Source organism: Heliconius melpomene, chromosome 17 (genome assembly GCF_056956725.1).
Source record: "Heliconius melpomene rosina isolate 202511_hmr_F chromosome 17, ASM5695672v1, whole genome shotgun sequence".
Taxonomy (NCBI): Eukaryota; Metazoa; Arthropoda; class Insecta; order Lepidoptera; family Nymphalidae; genus Heliconius; species Heliconius melpomene.
In genome coordinates this window covers 5,101,966-5,119,007 of record NC_140405.1, presented here as the reverse complement: position 1 = coordinate 5,119,007, position 17,042 = coordinate 5,101,966, and the positions used below count along the sequence as shown (strand labels likewise).

The window sequence follows — 17,042 nt, the reverse complement described above, 5'->3', positions numbered from 1 at the left end:
AATGCAGAATATCATTTTTGTGTCTTGGTGATTTGTCTTATTAGTTTTAAAAAACATTATGTTTACTCTTACATTTATCATTATATTTACATAATGAAGATATTTAGTAATAGTCATCAGTGTAATTACGTTTTGGTTTCAATTGTGGCTTTCTACTAGTAAACAATGGTATGGCAAAGTCTGAAAAACAATATCTGGAAGAGAAAGTGTCTCAAATAATAAAATATAACGGGTCGATATGAATATGTCTGTCTCAGATCTTTCTGTTGGTTGTCGTTTTGCTGATTATTTTGTAATATGTGGACTTGACTTTGATTCAGGCTTAGAAACCGATAGACTTAGTGGTAAATTGAATGATTCTTTATTATTTATTTCATATAATATAAACATAAATATATAACTAAAACAAATATTATTTTTAGGGGATAATTTACATATATCTCCACTAGATCGTTCATACAAAGGAAAAGTATTAGCTCACTATCCAGATAATGTCAACAGCAATCAGTTTGATGAACATGCAGTGTGTATGGTAAATTTAACATAATATTTATATGACTTGCTTTCTACTTCATAACGTGCTAAGAAAATAATAAGCTAACTAAGAAAATAATAAGTTCTAAAAGAATATGATCTCTACTTTTATGATTTTTTTTCTGTTTTTGTAGCTTTGTTTACCAGCTGGTCTACAATTTAGAACACAAAAACATTCTTTAGAACCAAAGTTTCATAGTTTTGTTGTGACAAGAGAAAATGCATCTAGGTACTATGGATTCAGTCTTATGTTTTATGAAGAAGTTAGAAATAGGAATATATGCAGTGCCATGCATACCCTACAGGTAAGTTTTTTGTGATTTATATTGCTTTTACTTAAGAGTTTAAGGTTGTGTATCCCCTAGTTTTGACAAGGAACAGAGGACACCTAAAGTGCTTTACAATTGGTCTTGAGCTATGTGGTCCAATTTGGTCCAAATTTAGCATAGTGCCTTTGCTTTTGCAATGACAGTATGTGATGAGGCTTACTCACTTTGACAAAATGTTCATACATAAGAGAGGAAAAACTTTTTAAATAAAAGAATGCTTATAGAACTAATCATTTAAAGAAAAACTACAAAGATTTCTGTTGAAAAAATGAACATAAATAAAAGAATGAAATAGAATGACTGTAGTTCTCCTATCTACTCTTTTGTTTGGCTTTTTGCTGCAGTTGCAGGCATTTGGCTGCAGTTTTTTGTGAATATATTAATAGTAACCTATTATTAAAGCATTGTTCATTACTTTCACTATATATTGAGGATAGGAACTTTGGTTTTTTGTATAGATATATAATATTAGAGGTATGTCAAAAATATGAATGATTTGCAATATGATGTTTTAAAATATACCTTTCTGTGTAACAAACCAAAATGGGATATAATAAATTGAATAAATTATTTAGTTTATCCAGCATACAGTTGCATATTTTAAATTTGTTTATAATAAAATTGTTTTTTATAGGCAATGTATATTACTGAATTATCAAGTGGACAAACTCCTCCAGGGAATAGGAAGGGATCTGGCAAGGAAAGTTCCCGATCATTACCAAGATCTTTTAAATTGGCACCTCACTCTGGAGCAGCACTGACTTACTATGATATAACCAAAGATAAACTCTATGTAGCCAAAAGTATAGCACTTATATGTCAATACCCTTATATTAGGGTAGCACAATTATTTTTAGAGAATTTATTTAGGTTAGTGTGTCTTTTATATGACATTATCAAATGCTTTTTTATAAATATATATAAAAAATAACTATTTGACATTATTAGGTCATTGCCAAGACAGCCAGGACCTGGACTAAGTCCTGAATCCTATGTCTATAACCTTTTGTATGAAGTACCAGTGCCATTGCCAGGACAAGCTTTACGTCTTTATGTTCCACCATCTGAGCCACATTTGGATCCAATACCAGTTGTAAGTGTTTTTATTAAAAAACAATTGATTTTTTTACAATGGTAGTGCAGTGGGACAGAGGGACTGTAAAAATGTTGATTGTGATTTCAATCTCCAGTTGGATGGCCGTTGTGGCGCAGGGGGACAAGCGTGCGAGTGTATACACGACGGTTGTAGGTTCGATTCCCACTCGGCAGGATTAAATGTATTTTTTTTTCATTTCCTTACTTTGGTAATGAGGCAAAGTGGAGTTGAGTTCTGCCACTCAACACGAAATGCCTCAAAAAATCAGCAGAAAGTGGGGAACGGAAGTGACTTAACACTAGGTTCCCTCTGCCTACTCTACTATATACAGGATATAATGTGAAGCTAAAAAAATAAAAAAAACATGTAAAAAAACCCAAGAATCACAACATTAAAATGTTTTTTGCAGTTTTTTCCTAATAACAATAATAATGTTTGCAGGTGATAAGAATGCCAAATGCACCAGAGGAATTGCCCCTATTAGATTATCCACTTCGAGTAATGTTTTCTCATCTTGGTGTGGAATGTGTGGTGCAGCTTTTTACATGTGTTCTATTGGAACATCAAGTGCTTTTAAGATCTAGTGGTATATATTTTTTGTATAATTAGTAACTTTAGACATTTTTATCATTGGTATTCCACACTTAGGAAAGAAAATTTCGTTTTGGAAAACTTAAAAATGGTCTCTTGGACACCATTATGTTGGACACCGTTCCCCTTATATAAATGTTAAATGTTATGCAAATAACATTTTATAAAGTGTGCTTTGAATTTCATATTTAATTAGTGATTTCTTCCAGGCCACCTTTAGGCTAGCTAGGAAATATAAAATAAAAAAATATTATTATGTTCATACTCAAGTTACATACTTAATCTAAAAATTACAATTATCTTTTGATACCAAAGAGGACAAAACAAACACTATATACAAAATATAGATAATAAATTATACATAAATTTAATTTCGACTTCCCCCTAATGCGTTACGTATATTGCGCAAGTTTGATATTAAGATTTTTTTTAACTTTTGATAATTTTATTTCCGAGTGAACAATCCGCAAAAGTTCCAAAACAAACCTTAGGGCGGTCAAGAATCGTCGAAAAATAATAGTAATATTTGTATGCACAATTATATAAATACATGAAAATTCTTGGTTTACAGATTTTAATAAGTTGATGTTGGTCGCTGAGTGTATTGTATCTCTTTTGCTACCATTCACTTGGGCACATGTATATGTGCCGATATTGCCATCGCCTTTATATCACTTCTTAGATGCTCCTGTGCCGTTTGTTATGGGTAATTGTTTTAATTATTTTGGATTAATATTCTTTATTTGATAGCGAAATATTTTTATTTTAAGTATTTTCATTTCTCACGATTTATCGGGTCGAATATAATTTATGAGACTAGAAAATTTTACATAAATAGACCACACATATAGGTTATAACTCATAGCAGTTTAAATGCACCAAAGCAAATATACTTGAAAGTATTTTCTCGTCATTTTGTCTTCCTGGCAAGGTACAAAGTTTTCTTTAAAATGAACAACATGACAATCTCATGAAATAGTAAGATTTTTTACTTTGCTTAAGAGACAGATGTTGAAACTAATAAAATTCTGTAAAAACTTATAAACTTTTTGATAAATACTATCGACCTGCAGTTACATATGGTTCCCTACTCTAGGGATTGAATTATTCTGATATCTCCGGTCTGGCAACGTGACGCACTTCTTGAATTCGTAAGAACAGAACAGAGTGTCTTGGCACTAAGTGGTTCTACTTCTAACTTGTGGGATAAAGTGTGTAGCAAGAAATATATTTTTTTTAATATATGGATAATCTTTACAGGTCTCCATGCGGATAGTGCAGCTGTCACGATAGGTAGTAATGGGCCGCGTAATATCGCCCTCAGTTCAGAAGCGACACTCTGTTTAGTAGATATAGACAAGCCAGACATACAGTTGCCGGAGGAACTGCCGACACTACCTCACAGGACGCCATTTATAGAAGAACTTAATCATGTGTTAGATAAACACCAGGTGAATTGTGAAATACATTGTTTTAATTTTATCGTATTGAGATCATTGTGGCAGTATCTGCTTATTATCGCAATGGTTGTGGGTTCGATCATCAGTTGGAAGGTAAATTATTTTCACTTTTCCTCTTATCGCAAAACAAAGCGCGGCATTGAGTACCGCCACTAAATACGTAATGGAAAACAGAGTATGTCGACACTAGGCTTTTTCTAGCGACTTATATGCATGAGTAATAAAGCGTAAAAAAAAATACTGTACTTTAAAATATCTATCCTATTTCTTTAATTTAAATTGGATATGATCTTAAATCTGGATATGGATATTCATTAATTATTTTTCATGATTTATTATTTAAATACTGAAACATTTTTTTTAATAAGATAATACTTTAAAACAATTCGTTATATATTATGTATGTCTATTTTATAGATCCAAAGACCTGAAACAGAACCAACTAAACTTGGCGTACCATTGAATGGAACCTCATATAAACATATGAATGATGGAATGAGCAGCAGTTGTACATTACCTTCAGGTATCAAAGCTATTGTAAAGCGCGAGCTATATGAGAGTGTTTAAACAAACTTTTCCACTTTATTATATTAGTATAGACTATGGATTGTTCCATAATACATTTCAAAACAGCTCAACCCCTAGTTTAACTAGCTGGTATAATGGCAGGTGGTCTCCGTCGTAAGCACTCATTCCACGACGTGCTGGAGTGGGAGGAGAGTCGGCCTCTCAACGCGTCGCCACCCGCCTCACCGCGCCGCGCGCCACGTCGCATGGACGCGCTTCAACGCATCGTCGATATCGTCAAGCGTACCGGTACGTCTTCCCTAATTTATTATCAATCTAGTTGTGACTTGTAGTGTAACTATGGAGAATTAAATAATTTTAATTTACCATTCGTTAATTGTAAATTGTTCCGTGTGTATCCCGCACACACAAGGGTAGGCAGAGAGAAAATAGTGTTAAGAGTGTTGACGTAGTGTACGTTCGCCACTTTCAGCCGAATTTTTGGAGGCATTGCCTGTTGAGTGGCGTACTAAACGCCGCGCTTTGGTTCGACACTAGAGCGAAAAATTAAAAATATAAATTTAAATGTATATTTAATTAAAATCAAGAATTATCATATTAAATTGAAATCAAAATTAAATTAAATATTTTAAATTTATTATATTAAATTAAATATTTTAAATTTATTATATTAAATTTATTAAGGTACATAATTTTTATTACAAGTGGTTGAATTTAATGTTTTTTATTTTATTTTACAGGAGTTAACATAGATGATGTGGACGCAGAAACAGTAATGCCGACAGCTAAGATAAAAATATTAAACGACGAAGACCAGTATAATGAGGATGTGCGCTTTAATATATCTATCAGAGAAACATTCCTCAACAGATTTGTTCATATGTTCTTAATGTATGAAAACTTTGTTATAATGCCGGACCAGGTAATAGGTGTAATATAAAAAATATTATCAGCCATTATTAACCTTATTAACCATTTTTGTAAATGAGACAGTATGTGGATTTTAAAACGTTGTTTGCATTTTTAGTTGAGACTGTCATGGTGCGCCTTTATAGCATGTGATTGTTAGCGCCACGGTTTGCGCCAAATAGAAATAATATTCTAATTCCCTCCCTTTGTTAAAAAATGTGCAGTGTAGAGTTTCGTCACACACACTAATGTCTTGAGAATTGTCAAATTAAGGAGCTAACTGTATTAACAGCAGGATCCTTCTCACTATAAGAAAACAACTTAAAACCATTTAACTATAAAAAAAATTCAAGCTAAATTATTTATTCCTTAGTATGGCTATAAAACGCGACATTGAGTTTCATAGTAATCTATAATTATAATTGATATAGATGTTTGTTTATCACAGGATCGTGATTCCTGGCTTTCAGCGCGAGAATCTATGGTGAATTTTGATAAAGCTTCCTTTCTATCGGATCAGCCGCAACGCCACAGACCATTCCTTTCCCGTTTCCTTGAAACACAGATGTTTGCAACACTCATCGACAATAAAATTATGGCGAATTGGGGCGAATACGACGCTAACCTTCAAGTCTTTGAGCATAGAATACGCGCTGTTAGGTAAGTTCTGAGATTCTTTGCATGTTTTGGTTGCATTTTTAATGATTGACTAATATGAATGAGGTGGGTTGAGTTTGATTTTATTTCTAATATATATAACGGGTGATGGGTATTTTGAATGTTCGAATAATCTCTTATTACAAATGATTTCATTAAAAAGTGTATTAAATAATGGAACTAAAGTATTGGTTCACAGTAAGCACTTTCTTTCTACTAATATTACAAGTAACATATTACTAACAATTTCAAACCAAGTGTTGCTTTTAAACGTTAAAGAAATAAAATCACATAATATTTTTTTGTTAAAAATTACGTGTAGATTCTATTTTTTTTCATCTTTGACTTTTCACCTTTATAATGTGAACCTGATACGATGAAGCGTCACGAGTGTAGAACACGGGGGTGTATTTTCAGGGGGCGCTTAGGCGAGGGGGGGCTCGCGACGCGGGGGTACAGCGTGTGGGCGGGGGGCGCGGGGAGCGGTGCGGGGGCCTCGTGGGCCTGCGAGGTGGAGGTGGGCGCGCCGGGCGAGAGGCTCCCTCACCGTGCCGCCTACTACCGGGCCTTCCCTGCTAGGCTCGACGCGAACGCATTAGCGCCGCCCACGACCAACGACCGCAGGTGCGACGCGTTGCGCACACAGTAGTTGTCTATTGTGTTATGTTTTGGTTTCAAATTAAACCTTGAGGACTATAAAATATTTTAGAAAATGTATAAAAGTTTTAAAATGTGGCAATCCAAGCGCCCCAATCTCCAAGCGTTGTGACCGCTGAGCCATACGCTTTCAAGCTACGTCAAATTTCTTATAGGTTTGTTACAAGTTAATTACGCGGGTTGGATTCTCGCAACGTTAGAATTTTTACACAATGTCTAAAATATTTTTTCTCTCCTTAGTGTTGAATATTAAAATTAGTTTTAAAAAAAACAGTTTAATAGTAAAATCCTTGATTTTCGTAATTATTACACATTTTAATCGGACTCTTATCGGACAATCGGAATCGAACTCTTTAATCGGATTAATCGCATATATTTTGTATACATTTTTGGAAACTCGACGTCCGTGGTCACGGGTAGACTGAGCTGGTATCCGTCTGTCAGTTGACATAATTATTATATCAAACTACCACCAACGATTTCTTAATTTGCTCGTGTACTGCTCATAATCATTGCAAAATAAGCTGACCTTATCTTGTTCTGTAGTGTGATGAGTTTACGATTTCTAATCTATGTTTCAATAACCTCGCAGATTATCCTAGGAATATATCGGTTCTCCTTAGCGAGGATGTGGGGCTTAGCAAACTTGATGTGATGGTTGACTATATTCGCTGTATGCTTACAATAACTATGTCAACTGACAGACTGATGCTACCTCACTCTACCCCTGACCACAGATACTGCAAAGTGGTCGATACGTCGGGTTTCCGAAAGTATAATACTAAATATACACGATTAATCCCGTTTAAGAGTTACATTTTAACAATTCAATAAGGTTTTTATAAGCTTTATAAAATACGTTTAGTCGTTTTACATTAGTAAATGTTTCATTTGAATCCAAAACAATGTAATCTGTAGATAATTTTTACTATAAGGTATAACATGTTGACAGTAGTTTGTACCTTGTAATGTGCTTGTAAAACCTAAACACACATTGTTTTTAGTTTAAATTTATTAAATTAACAAATGTGAAAGATATTTTAAAGCGCATAACATTTTTACATATTATGCTTGTTGATCCCTAATTATAGAACACTTATGTAACCGATATTATGATACTCTAAAAAGTTATTACTATGCATGTCACCACGCACGTACGTCATACACTGATACCAACACTTATTTTTAATATCATGTGTGTCAAAAACATATTCAAAATTCATAAATCCATCCTTTCTTATAATATCAATCGTTTTTTGTTAAATATTTACCACGCCTCTTTGAAATCTGGTCCAAGCGCTTTGACCACTAGGCCATACGTTCTTATCAAGCTATGTCAAAATTTAGATCAGAATGCTTGGACGGTTTTCAAGAGGTTCAAATCAAATCCCATTGCGCAAAAATTTTGGTTTTCTAAAAAAAATCTTTAATTTTAATTTAATTTTGGTTTTCTAAAAAAATCTGTGTAAAATTTAAAAAATGGTTAATAAACAGCATTCTCTTTTCCCAAATGATAATTATAAGCTGTGGGTAGCGGAAATTTATAACATCTCTCTACAGCGGTGCTAGTACAACAAGCGAGGTTATAAGAATTTTTGAAATAGCTTGATGAGAACATATAGCTTAGTGGTCAGAGCGCTTGGACGCTTTCAAAAAGGCGCGGGTCTAAATCCGCAAGGTTAATTTTTTTATATGTTTTCTAAAAGAAGAGTCATGCTTTTGTATTGAATTTATTTAAATAAAATATCAGTATTGGTTTGCTTGCTTATTATAGCATGTCATGTGATTTGTGCTTGTCTATTAATTGTTTAAGTGGTAATTTGTGTATTGTGATGTGTAATAAATAGTTGTTTTATTTATATTTAAATTTTATTATTTATTTTAATGTTAGTTACATAATTATATGTTTTTCTTTCATTTTTTTCCTTTATAAATATACCTATATTAAAGATATACTTATGTATAAGATTATTGTAAAAGGTAGTGAAATGCAATGTTTTTTTTATATTTATTGAAATTTCTAGTATATAACTTTTTCCTTGCCTATCAGTACAATTTGATAAGCTACTCGTAATAAATAACGCATAATGTCATTTATCTAATATATATAACTAGACATACTATTATTTTAGATGTTTTTATGAACAAAAGGTGTCCTAAATAACATTATCTTATACGAAAATCATTCAGAATCTCAAAGACATGTACTCGAATTAGAAGTGTTCCTTCAAGTGAGCTCTTTTGTATAATTTATTTTAGCTTTAAGATCTTCCTAAATATTACAAATGGTATAACCATTATAACTGTTGTATTTGAATTTCATATTTTTTACTTAATGCATTATATTGTAACAGATTTGAGAATATAACTATAGATATTATTTATGGTTGTAATAAAAAAGCAAATTTATTAAACAAACTATTGTTATGAGATAATTTTTTACTTTTAACTCGATTATACGTGACGTTTGCTTAAATGTTGAATTGTGATCTTTACACTTAGTAAGATAATAGTAATATTAATAGTAGTTTTATTGTTCCTGTCTGTTTTTGGATTATTATTAAATTTGGTTCATATAAGACAAATAAGCAGCTTCCAATTGTTGTGATTATATGCATGGCTGTTTGAAATTATATCGTTATTGCCTTTTGTGTTGTCTGTGCGTACTTGCATGTATAAGTATAACGTATTTTTATAACTTGCTTTTGCTCATGCCGAGACGCAGCTCAATTTTATGTAAATGTAGATATATAATATTTTAGTAATTAGCATGGCCCTTTATAGTGAATTTTTTGTTTTATTAATACAATTTTTCGAATTTAAATGTGTTTGTTACAAATGACTCATAATTTATGTAAGTTTAATCTTGGTATTGATTACTAATATAAGGTAGCTGTTAATATCAATTTCCATATTTATTTATATTGTTAATATAGACAACTTTATGATATAATACAAATTAATAAAGATGTTGAATCAAAAATAAGCGTATTTTGAATATTTCTCTTACTCACTATCTCTTTAAAATTAAGTTAATTTACAATTTCAATGAATCAAAATATTTAAAGTATAAAAAAATCCAGTAGTTTTTTTGGTTACGTAAAGGGACTAAGATTGGCTTTCATTTTGATTATGTAAGATATGAATATTTTTCATACTGCTTTTAAAACCGAATGGGAAACATTAGGTGTCCTCTGCCTATCCTGCTATTGCAGGATACAGCGTGTAGCTAAAAATATATACCGTTATGTTACAGAACTAATAGTTTGAAGCGTATAAAAAATGCGAAGTGGCAGGTCAAAGACTGTCCACCGGAACTATTACTCGGGGACATAGGCAGACGGCTCTCCACCGAAGTAACGCCAGCAGCTATTGCCCAAAACAACAGGGCCTTTGTAGAGAAGCTTTTAAAGGTATATATTTATATCTGTTTTCTCTTATCCATCCTAATTCTTAAACATGTACTGATTTATTAAAGCTGTCTGACTATCTTGGTGGGTAGGTTCAATTGATCCCTATTATTACATGATAATTCCTTTATGTGTGTGAATCAATGAATTTCAAATTCACTGAAGTTAAATGAATAAGTTTCAAATGTAACCGTTAAAATACCTTCTACCTCAGTATTCAAAATTTATCTTTCTTATAATTACACTGTTAATTTAACTTTAAATGCAGGAGTGTAAAAGTAAAACTAAAAGAATGCTACTGGAAAAAATGGGTACAGAAGAAAGTGATTTAGGATTAGGCTGTGAAGTGTCTATAACTGGAGTGGAAGAAAGTACAATGATAGCATCTCTTTGTGATCTTTTGGAGAGACTGTGGTCACATGGCTTACAACATAAGATGGGAAAGTCCGCTCTTTGGATGCATTTAACGAACTATCAAGAATTGGAGCAGTGCAGTAATTCCACAAAACCTATCGATCCTAATTACCTAACACCTGGTATGTATTTTGCTTTCAATTAAATTTGGTATCCTAGTTCGGTTAGTGATATTTAATCTGTAGAAGATTAGTATAGTCTTAAAGTATAAAAAATATTATAACAACATATTTTTATGTTTTTGTGTTATTTTAAACATGCAGCCTTGGCCTGGTGCGTTTTACGCAAGCGATTAGATTGTAAGTATGTTTATAAATTCTGAAAATATTTTTTCTCGTAGTAAAATAGATTTTTACACTACATATAAACTGTACTTATGGCCCATAAACGTGACCATAACCGCAAACACAATGGATGTGAATATGTGTTATAAATAATTATTAATATTTGTGAGATGGATGCTTGTTCTACTTTCACGCAAAAACTTTTAAATTAATTTAGATGAAACTTTATAGTAACATAGTTAATACATCATAATCATATATAGGCTACAAATTATAAAAAAAATATATAATTTATTTATAGAATAACAATAAGAAGATGCATGCCGCGCGTAGGTCGCTAGTATTATCCATATATAAATTTTAGTAATTTTAATTTCCTAGATTTGTCGTCGGTCGGTGCAGAAGTGGAGGCTCAACAAAGCAGTAGTACTAGTAGATCTCGGGATAGTTCGCGCGGTGGATCTCGGGATAGCTCTCGAGATCGTCTCAGTAACTCCGGTACATTAGAAAGAAAGTCTTCGCAGCCTCCGAACCCTCTTCGACCGTTGCCCGAAAATCTTACTTTTGATATGAGGTAAACAAATTTTAGACAAAAACACATTTTATGATATTATTATTTTACATGATATCTCTCGAAACTGTTTTAAGTTATATTGTTAGTGCTATCATATGTGTTAAAGATAGCTTTAGCTGATCTTTAAATTTGTGTGAGTGAGTGATTGCTTTATGACAACAGTAGTTTAATTTAGTTTAAAGTAGTTTAATATTTTATTATCAGTACAAGAGGTGTAGCTGGTTGTCAAAAACAATATTAACCGGCTTTGACCAACAAAGTAACACGTTACATCAACACTATTAATTCCCACTCACACAATTGCAAAGCTCAGCTTAGACCACGCGGACTGTATAGTGTAAGTATAAACGAAAAAATCTTATCTATTTCATAGTTTTATTTGTAATTTCATATTTTATAATAATATAATGAAAGAAATTTGGATACGATTAAACGTTTTTTTTTTTTTAATTTTAGAAACGTACAAGCCATGACAGATATAAAAACAGAAATTGGTTACGCCCGAGCGTGGGTTAGGCTGTCATTGGAAAAAAAGCTTTTATCAAAGCATTTGAGGGAATTGCTATCGGATACAACGCTACTTCGATCGCAGTACAAAAGAACTGCCTTTTTACGATGTGAGGAGGAAAGGGAACAATTCCTATATCATCTACTGACTCTCAATGCGGTGGACTACCATTGCTTTACTAATACTTACCCTACTACTAGTGAGTAACACTTTTCATGCTAACATTGAAGTGAATTTAAAACTAAATAGAAATTAAATTGTGGAATAATATTCTTGTTATGTTTTATAAAAAATGGACATAGCGAGGTCGTTATTTTAACCAAATATTAGATGTTTACATATTTACAAATTATTTTTATGAATTTTATGTCCTACTTTTTTTTGTCAAAATTACTTTTTATGTTACAGAGCTGCCATATCGTGTTCTAATTGTGCCATCTCGCAAAGCGAGTCAAACTACAGCCAACTGCTGGTTATCGATATCAGGCGCCAACGGTGAATCTACACCAAAAATACCTATCCCGAGAAATACTAACGAGTTTGTGTTTCATGTAAGTTATTATACTGATGACTGTTATACAATTGTTAAATTATTCTTATCTAGAAGGAAGTGCGTCAAAATCATAGTAAGCTTTCAAAAATATTTTAAACATATATTTCAATTGATTAGTTGTATAAAGAAAAGAAATTGTACGTAGCAGGATTAATAATTTGAATTTTCGATATATTCAACTTTCTATGTTAAAAGAATAATCGAAAAAATGTGTCCGTTCCAGCATAAAAATTTGGGTGTTTTGTCAACACTACGCATCGGTCATGACAACTCTGGTTTATCGCCGAGATGGCTGCTCGATCAAGTTTATGTACGTAACGAGGTTACAGGTCATACATACACGTGAGTACAAGATCTTGGTGATTCATGATTTCTGACTTCTTATTTATTATTTGGACGGAATTTGGAGAACGGAGTGTTATTAAATTTTCTTTTTCTACCTGCTTGCTTGCCTGTTGCAAGATCAAGCTATAAAAATGTTTAAAATATATATATTGTTAGAAACTATTGGAAATATTAAATAAAGTGGGAAAGGTAATCAATTAAAACAAAGCTTCAAATAATTATTAAACAACCAAAGGGAATTATCTAGCAGTCTAATAACAATATCTGGTTCTAAAGAATCCATCGGGCAGAGTGACGTTAGTGATCCTTTTCTTTCGGTCGCCGTTGACAGCCCATAAAAGTGCCAGCCAGTAATTAGAGTCGTTCTTATATAACCTCTATGGTCATTATTTCTAATTATTTCTAACAATATATATATATATATATATATATATATATATATATATATATATATATATATATATATATATATATATTGCCTACATGCATATATCTCGCACATAGCAGATTAAAAAAGTACATTTATAAATTCCGCCAGGTTCCCGTGCAACCGGTGGCTGGGCACGGGCGTGGACGACGGATCCACGGAGCGCGTGGTGGTGGCGGCGCGCGCCCGCGAGCGTTCCCCGCGCACTCCCGCGCCCTCTCACGCGCTGTCGCCCACCACGCACCTTTCCACCTCCACCATACAGCACATGATTGGTGAGTCAACGCTTTTTCTAATGGAAGTCTTTCTTTGACCGGATTGATCAGGTATATTTTTTAATATACGCGATTAATCCTAAGATAAGATAATATATATAAATATATATATATATATATATATATATATATATATATATATCATTAAAATTATATGGAAGCGCTATAATAAAATTGAAACATGAAAATAGGTATTGTATGGCTTATTATGTATATTTAGTATTATATTATAAATAATTATTTTACAGGCGACTGCGTAAATGCAATAGTTAAATGGCATTATCAATCAAAACGCGAGAAAGATGCTAATTCGTTAAGCGTTTTGCTCTGTGGGGAAAATGGTTTGGTGAAATGTTTGGAACAAGCATTTTTATGTGGCTTCAAATCATCTCGACTTTTTGGAAAAAATCTCTTTATTTGGGACTATTTTGGTAAGATTGCCTTTCAAATAATTATGTAGTGTAAATTAAACAATAAATACTAATGAAAAAAAATGTACTTTCTATAATATATTGTATTCAGACCAGTCGAGGCGCAGGGGCACAACTGTGTGACTGTAAACGCGACTTGTTGTGGGTTTGGTCTCCTCTCAAAGAAACTAAATAATTATTTAAATTTATATTTCGTTTATTTACTCTGGTGTTAAGACCGAGCGTGGCGTTTAGTTCCGCCACTCAACACGCAATGCTTCCAGAATTCGGCAGAAAATGGGGAACGGAATGTCTTAACTCTAGGTGCTCTGCCTAGCAAGCTGTGTGCGGGAACAGCATGACGCTAAAAAATAATAATAATATACTATCCTTGCAAAGTATGTGTGTATGTTATTTGATAATATTCAGTCTATCAATTACGTGATAAGTATAAATAATTATACCTTGTAAACTTTTGCCATCTTATTATAATTTATCATTATCAAAATTGCAGCGCGAGTAAAAGACGAATTCAAAACGAGTCTCACAGACGACCCGCAATCCAACACGAGCTGCGGCGTCTCCTACAACTGCCGGCAGGACCAGGAGCACCGCGCCATATGGCGCTGCTACTGCCATTTGATGGACGAGATCAGCTCTGCGGGGCGGTCGCTGGGGAAGGATGGGAAGTTCCAGCTGTTCATTTGTTTGAGTTTGAGGTGTGTGTTTTGTTAATGTTAATGAGCGCTCAGACAGCTTCCAAGAGGCGCAGATTCAAGTCGCATATCTTTTCATCGATATTATGTAAAATTTGATACTTTCACAACAAAATTATTCATATCTTTTTAGCTTTCGCTTTACTCACCTTTACCTGCCAAATTTTGGCGAAATTTGCTTGTTGAGTGAAGGAACTCAACACCGTGCCTTGTCTTATTGCCAAAGTGAGGAAAAATATTAAAAAAATAATTCTCGCTAGTAGGCATCGAACCCAGAACGGTCGCGATTCCCAACAAACGGTTTTGTATCACTGCGACGACTTACATACTCGTATATTTATACTTAATTGTTTAATAAATCTTTTTCAGGGAACACTGGCTTCACAGAATGCTAGTACCAATGTCGTTGACAAGAGTGACCACAGAAATGTATGAAGAACAAAGCTTTATGCGCAAGCGTGGCTTATTAACATTCCTAAGGCAAATTCTAGAGCCCTTGGATGAATTCGACATTGTTCTAGAAAATTCCCTCACCCAAGGCATTTAATTAAAATAAAACTTATATTTTCCTAAAATTGTAAACGTAGCTCTCATTGTCAAAGAGTAGTGAAAAGTTTACGCAATATTTTTCAGATCAATTAGAAAGAAGGAATATTTAACATATTATGTAGGTTGTAAGCGGAAGAGAATACTCGTAGGGAATACATTGAATACTCTAAGAAAAATTACCAATCTTATGATATTTGTTTTTAAGTTTTTTTTACTGTTTTACTTTTTAGAATTGTTGTTAAGTTTTTTACTTGCCAGTTGAATCCAAAGATTATTTATAAATTTTCAAATTATAAAGCATTTAAGCTTTAATCATAAATAATGTTGTAATTACTTATATTCGGTAAAATGTGCTTACTATTTTACTTATTTGCCAGCTTATAAATAATATATATTATAAATTGGTTTAAAAAAAGTTATAAAAAATAAATAACGGCTATTTAAAAATGCTAAAAATACCAATGGGTTTTTTGTAACTTCAATGCTGAAAGTTTATTTCCACCCTTTTCGAAAGTATCTCGTAATATATAGTTATATATAAATAGAGTATTGTATAATAATTCATTTGAAATTATTATGTTACGAAGGTTAATATTTTCATACAATAAAATTTACTTGCATATATATGTAATTACAACATCTATGATTCTAGGTTGTATTTATTTTATTCTTAAACTGCTATAACAACATCGAACTGCCATTCATTAAGATTTCTGAATTTACTACATACAGTTTACAAATATAGAAATGATATTAGATTTTCGAAAATTTTCTCGATACATTTTAAAAAGCAGCCATGACACGCGGCAACATGTCTAGTCTAGTGATATTAACTTATGTAGTTAGTTATAGAATGATTATAAATCATTTTTATTCTGTGTGATATGAGTGCATAATTACAAGTTACGATTAAAACAATCAACATCTTAAATTAAATACAATGCAACATTATTTCCCGGTTTATTTAACTATTGTAAAGTAAACTATAATTCTGAATATTGAAACATATAATCAAAAAAATCTTATTTATTTTATTATAACAATAACTGTTGAATAGACATAGTATCAAATACCAAAGTTGCACAGACCTATGTAGTTTTATTTTAATATTGCCGCTAAAATAACGGTTATATTTTTTAAATATTTTACTATAACAGTGATCTGAATCTTAGCTTAACTAAAAAGTTCAAAAATGCATGATAGAATTAAGCCGAATTTAAATTATAATCCGATATATATATTTTTTCTTAAATACAATTAAAGAATAGCTTCTGTTAAACCATTCAATATTCCAAAAGCGATAATAACACCAAACTTTTAATTCGAAGCTTAGTTACTTATGTGACAAATAACATGTTATATTTTTTCCCCTCATATACTACTTGTTGATTCTGTATTGTAATTGCGGAAAGCAAGGACACTGAATGCGGAATAGTCTAATACATAGTATATTTCATTAGAATCCGAAGCCATTGCATTTTTCGTATAGATGTTTAATGTACAGTGCACAAACACATCAAAGTACTTTATAATGACAATCGCTATTTAAAAAGATTTCCTCATCCAGATGCATTTATATAAGTGCTGTACAAAAAAATAACCAACTCAAAGTTATGTCGAATCTCTTTGCTATTGAGATATACACGTAAAACTTATATGCTGATAAGTATCAAAAATTACAAATGTTTTAAGGATATTCAAATATATATGCCGCTTAATATATTTTACTATGTTCCCTATTAAATAAATGATTCCGATAAAGTAACGTAAAAAATATATTTAAAAAAAAATACAGTCCAATTGATAACCTCCTTTT

The 17,042-nt window shown here is 32.1% G+C and overlaps 1 protein-coding gene across 3 annotated transcripts; it reads left to right on the top strand.

Moving 5' to 3' along the window:
- Nucleotides 1-16,923, top strand: pns (DENN domain containing pinstripe). Of its 3 annotated transcripts, XM_085200043.1 has the most exons (24): nt 1-344; nt 423-532; nt 669-839; nt 1,498-1,733; nt 1,812-1,956; nt 2,401-2,545; nt 3,122-3,256; nt 3,811-4,001; nt 4,428-4,533; nt 4,680-4,826; nt 5,279-5,460; nt 5,896-6,107; nt 6,522-6,728; nt 10,018-10,174; nt 10,440-10,707; nt 10,849-10,884; nt 11,251-11,443; nt 11,900-12,150; nt 12,360-12,502; nt 12,728-12,846; nt 13,388-13,551; nt 13,800-13,982; nt 14,476-14,680; nt 15,047-16,923. In XM_085200043.1, exons 1-24 carry the CDS (start codon nt 239-241, stop codon nt 15,222-15,224), a joined length of 3,990 nt encoding a protein of 1,329 aa, XP_085056169.1. In that variant the 5' UTR covers nt 1-238; the 3' UTR covers nt 15,225-16,923. The 3 variants fall into 3 exon arrangements, with proteins under 3 accessions (XP_085056169.1, XP_085056171.1, XP_085056170.1); XM_085200045.1 differs by lacking the exon at nt 6,522-6,728; XM_085200044.1 differs by lacking the exon at nt 10,849-10,884.
- The last annotated feature ends 119 nt before the right edge of the window (nt 16,924-17,042 follow it).